General features: G+C 33.1%; 1 protein-coding gene and 1 non-coding gene across 2 annotated transcripts; one reads left to right on the forward strand and one right to left on the reverse strand.

The window, feature by feature from the left end:
- The first annotated feature begins 907 nt into the window (after nucleotides 1–907).
- TRNAG-GCC (transfer RNA glycine (anticodon GCC)) lies at nucleotides 908–978 on the forward strand. The gene has a single exon. It is a non-coding gene; the product is annotated as a tRNA-Gly (tRNA).
- Nucleotides 979–1,242: 264 nt separating this feature from the next.
- Nucleotides 1,243–4,289, reverse strand: LOC110799729 (uncharacterized). Its single transcript, XM_022005006.2, has 5 exons — nucleotides 3,800–4,289; nucleotides 3,105–3,179; nucleotides 2,484–2,623; nucleotides 2,201–2,338; nucleotides 1,243–1,632 (listed from the first exon to the last, which is right to left on the reverse strand). The coding sequence occupies exons 1-5, from the start codon at nucleotides 4,056–4,058 to the stop codon at nucleotides 1,429–1,431; spliced, it is 816 nt and encodes a 271-aa protein (XP_021860698.1). The 5' UTR covers nucleotides 4,059–4,289; the 3' UTR covers nucleotides 1,243–1,428.
- Nucleotides 4,290–5,440: the final 1,151 nt, after the last annotated feature.

The following is a 5,440-nucleotide window of genomic DNA, read 5'->3' on the forward strand; positions in this document are numbered from 1 at the left end:
CAAGTTGTTGTTGATGTTCCTGTATAAAATCGCTCTTCATAATAATAAGATAAAGATGTTTGTGTGTCACTACAAACGTTGTAAAGTAGTGAAAACTTGTTTTGATGGTCATGCTTGAAATAAGGACTAGAAATTATTGAGAGCCAACGCTTGGAGACTGTCTCATATTGATGAGCTTTTCGGATCGGTACTCGAATCAGTATTTCTGTCAACAAGTCATCGTCAATTAGATCTTCCATGTTCTATACCATCAAACAATCCAATCGAGAGATACAAAACACGTAACTGACAAATATTATTTTGTCAAATAATATGTATTTATAGTACGACCAATATGCTGATCTCGTTAACTGACCTCAATATTTATAGTACAATCAATATGCTTAGTTAGGAAATAGTATACTAATGAAACTCTAATACTATAATGTACGGAGTATATCATATCTGTCGTACAATATGTTTTGCTAATCCTATACAAATTAAGGTGTATTGAGGAAATATTATACTAATGAAACTCTAGTACGGAGTTATATAATATGTCATACAATAGAATTGAGGATACGTCAAAGCAAAGCATATGTGCGACGAGATTGGAACTTAACGATATTATCGGTTATATTGAAGATTTGGAGGGGCGTGGATGAACTAAGAGGACATTATAACTCCATCAACGTAACGTGTATTGACACATTTGCAAGTGCTTGAAATCTGGAATTGGTATCAGGGACAAGTCTACAACAATTGGAAATACTAAACAAGTGAATACAATCAAATTGTCAAGGAGTTACTACTTAGAGTGGAACTATGGTCATAAATTTGGAGAAATTGCAAGTGTACAGTGTACTAATTTACTGATATTATCAAACCAACATTATTTTAATTTTATATTATCAATTTCAAACAAGAGGCACCAGTGGTCTAATGGTAGAATAGTACCCTGCCACGGTACAGACCCGGGTTCGATTCCCGGCTGGTGCATTTATTTTTTTTCCATTTCAAAATTAGTCTTTAATGTTCCTAATATCATTAATTCGTTATCACAAAGTGCTATTCATGTTTTGATTTAAGAAGCTCCTTATATGATTTGTATCCTCCTTCACTCTTGCTTTTTATCAACGACTAGTAACATTCATGTTACTTGTTCCCGTGTTTATAGTAACAAAACTTGTATAATCATTCGAAGCACACAGCGCTCCAAGCACTACGATTACGTACAAACTAAGCAATTTAGACAGAGCAACATGAATCTGCTCAACATGAAGCAGAGGGAAAACAGATGTCCTCCTTTTCTTTCATAAATACTCTGTTTGTCGTCTCCAGCATGTATATACAGTTATACATTTTTGTACAACACTATCAATAAATGAGAATGTATACATTAAAGTTGAATACCTATAAGAATAAACTGAATCCAAACATGCAGCAAAGCTACTCATCTTCACTTTCCAATTCAAATCCCTCTAAGGCTAACAGACGGCGAATCTCTTTATCCTTTTCCTCCTCAGCTTTCTTTCGACGCATTAAGTCCCTCTTCTTTAACACAAGTGTATGCCTCCTAAGTGTGGTCTGGAAGTTCTCTACAGATGCCTTCTTTTCCTTTGCTAGAATCCTTTTCTCTTCTTCAGGATCAACCTGAAACTCGTTATATTAAGTGTCAATTCACCATCCAAAATACGTCTTTGTAATAAATGATTGCAACAAAGAAGCCTTAAAGGTTTCAAGGAGATATCCTTACTAATTTACCATCACATCTTCCCATTGACGAACATCACACCAGTGGAAACTTACGGGTTTTAAAATATACACTTGTTTTGGTAATGAGAATGACTATACACTTGTTTCGAAAGAGATTAAAAATTTAAAATTCAAATAGTAAAAGATAGTTGTGGTATAATAAGATTCTAAGACACTTCCATCATTTGACCTACTGTTTAGGGATGGATAGTAAGTCAGAGTGTTTGACATGCTCAAAGAGCATTGGATCAGCCGTCTAATGCATTTTCGTTAACTTTGTAGGCTTTGGTTGGAAGAAGTACAGAAAACATATCATAAAGTCGATCCTATAGTAATAGTAATTGTCTTGAACACAGTAGTATGTTTACTTATCTGAAATTCTGGTTTTAGCAACATCATCCAGCCAGGAGAATAAGTAGGGACGCACTTTGACTGAATTTGAAAGTAGGAAAAACAAACTAGATACCTTTGATCGAGTACGTTGTCGTGCTCTCAAGTTTATTTCACGCTGCTGCTGCTCAGCCCATGCTGCAATTGCCATTCCACCGCGCTGGTCGAATGCTTTTCGCTTCTTTATGAGCCACTCCATCCATGCTTGAGAAGCCTATAAAAAACAAGATATACGGATTACTATTTCCATTTTAAATAAAAAACTAAGTGTATTGATAAACAGAGAAGATAAATATGACAACTGAACTACTTATTTTTTGTAATAACTCCCATTCAAGAAATTAGAGTCATAATTTCACCTTCATTGGGTTCACCCGGTTTTCCACGTCATATTTTCTCCTCCTGTCCCCATCAACAAGCAGCTCATAAGCTGCTTGGATTTTAATAAATCGGGTTTCAGCTGTTTCACCTTCCTCGAGATTGCCTCTACCATCATAGACTACAAAAGGTATGATGAGTCAAATTAAAGCACATTTTATAAGTAAAATTGCACCACGATATTCTTATACAGAGCTTTGATAATAGAAAAAATAATCAATGTTTTCATTTCGAGGGAATCCTATTACTCCTATTTGCATAAGTGGTGATTAGTGAGGGGTTATGAACTTGTGATCTTCAAATGATAACACGATTGTTTCTAGCATGCAGTTTGTACTTTGTAGTAAACACCAACGGTTGAGTAGGAATTCATAAGTTATGATATTTGACAAGGTCCAGCTTGTAATACAACAGCGCCTCAAGTAGTAGTAGTATAATTAGGTCCATAGCCTATGAAAACTAGATTATACCTGAGAGTGCTGTATAGGGCTCTATATGTATTATAACCCAACCAAATTAATGGTTCCTTTTTAACACGTCAACGAAAACTATAATCAAATCGATAGGTAAACAAATTTAAGGTAAAGACTAAGGAGACAAACCATCAGGATGATAAAACTTGGCCAAGCGCCTGTAAGCCACTTTTACTTTCTCTTCATCCGCGTCTCTCTCTAGTTCTGTAAAGTGAAAACCGCAATTCACAAATAAGAACATAGCAAAAAGATAATCAAACATTAACCTACAAAATAAGGAACAAATGGTCAAATAAGAATAAGACATCCTATCTCACATTATATGACTTTAAGTTTAATGAATTTCCCACTATGTCCTAGGCTTACGCTGCATCAATTTCACATATCTTCCAACCTTAATTGAATCCTTGCTGTTAGCAAAAGTCTCCTATTTCGTTCATTTCACTTGAAATTCACTAATTTGAATGTAATTGGACTATTGGAGCTTATATGAACTAATTGAATCTAATCTAAACTTGTTGTAGTCGTGAATTGAACTTCGAAAATTACGAAGCCAACACTATCCACTTCTACCAAGTAGCAACACATATTAGGCAATTAGTAGCAACACATACCAAGTAGTAATTTTTTCTGAAAACAACCATTCCATTACAGAATCAGCAGACAATCATTTTCCATAACATGTTGAAAACATAACATAGCAAGTTAGCAACAACTTATAAAACAAGGATATGCAATTACAAATAGCTTAGTTAGTTAATTTAGCATAGATTGAATCCAAAACATCATTAATATTCCCGAAACAAAATAAAATAAAAACAAACCTAGAACGTCATAGGGGGATTTCTCGCCGGTCCAATTAGAAGCGCGAGTAACATATCTCCGATGATTCAACCGTAACCACGGCTCTCCCCGAACCAACTCCGGCGAATCGGAGGAAAGAGAAGGAAACGAGCTCAAATTAGGTTTTGAAAAAGGAACTCTAGATGATTCTGAGCTCAAATACCGAACGCGAGCTCTACAGCAACATACAAAGGAAGAGTAGACAGCATTTGTTCTGCAAATGGATCTCAAATGGCTCATAATTTCATCCAAAATTCGTAGGTTGAATATGACTTTGATTTTAATTACAGAACTAGGGAATACAATTGGGGAAAGTGTGATTGAATTTGGGGATTTAGGGATTTGAATTTACGTTGTTGTTGTTAAAGACGCAAAGTAAGAGGAAGATGGAGAAACTAACATAATTAACGGTATCGATGAAGCGGTTGTGAGTCTTGTGACTGTTTGGTTTGATTTGTGTTATTAACGGGGGATTTTTGTGGACAGTTTTGTATTTCTTTCCCATTTGAAGATTCTTCTGAATCTCACAGAGACACAGAGTGGGCCCTTTTTAGTTTTAACTCCAATTGTGGGCTAAAATGTGGTGTAGTTAAATTTTTCACATTAAATTCCTAGTTAAAATTGATTTAAGCTATAAATTTTCTAATTGCTGACTGTTGTACCCGGGTACAGCCAGCTCTGGTTGTACCCCAAAAACGACGCGCTCATATTGTTTGTTCATTCTTGTCGACTGTTTGTTCTTTTTTATTGTACTGTTTGTTCATTCTTATTGTACTGATTGTTCTTTCTTGTTGTACTGTTTGTTCTTTCATGTTGTTTTTTAAATTCATCATCAAATTTTCATAATTGTTGTATTTTTTGTTATTTCTTCTGGAATTTTATGTTCTTTTTTATATTGTTTGTTCTTTCTTGTTTATTTGTTTGTTTATAATAATCATATGGTTAATGTTCATAATTAAATTCTTCATTAATCTTTTATTCTTTCTTTTTGTATTGTTTGTTCTTTCTTGTTGTACTGTTTGTTATTTCTTGTTGTTTTTTAAATTCATTCATCAAACTTATTGTTGTATTGTTTGTTTTTTCATGCTGGCTTTAAAATTCATCATAAAATTGTTCATAATTGTTGTATTGTTTGTTCTTTTTTCTGGAATTTTATGTTCTTTTTTATATTGTTTGTTCTTTTTTGTTGAATTATTTGTTTGTTCATAATAAATATATGGTTAATGTTCATAATGAAATTGTTCACTTCATTGGTCTTTTATGTTTTTACAAGCACCTATATTGTTTATTTCCAAATAAATAAATAAATGTTCATTTCCAAAATAGTAAATGTTCATTCCAAATAAATAAATAAATATTCTTTTCCGAAATAGTAAATGTTCATTTCCGAAATAGTAAATGCTCATTTTTGTAGTGTATTTCCAAATAAATAAATAAATGTTCATTTCCAAAATAGTAAATGTTCATTCCAAATAAATAAATAAACGTTCATTTTCGAAATAGTAAATGTTCATTTTTGTACCAGTATTTGTTCTTTCTTGTTTTATTGTTTGTTCTTTCATGTTGGCTTTAAAATTCATCATAAAATTGTTCATAATTGTTGTTTTGGTTGTTCTTTTTTC

The sequence above is a fragment of the Spinacia oleracea genome, chromosome 1 (genome assembly GCF_020520425.1).
Source record: "Spinacia oleracea cultivar Varoflay chromosome 1, BTI_SOV_V1, whole genome shotgun sequence".
In the NCBI taxonomy this organism is placed as follows: Eukaryota; Viridiplantae; Streptophyta; class Magnoliopsida; order Caryophyllales; family Amaranthaceae; genus Spinacia; species Spinacia oleracea.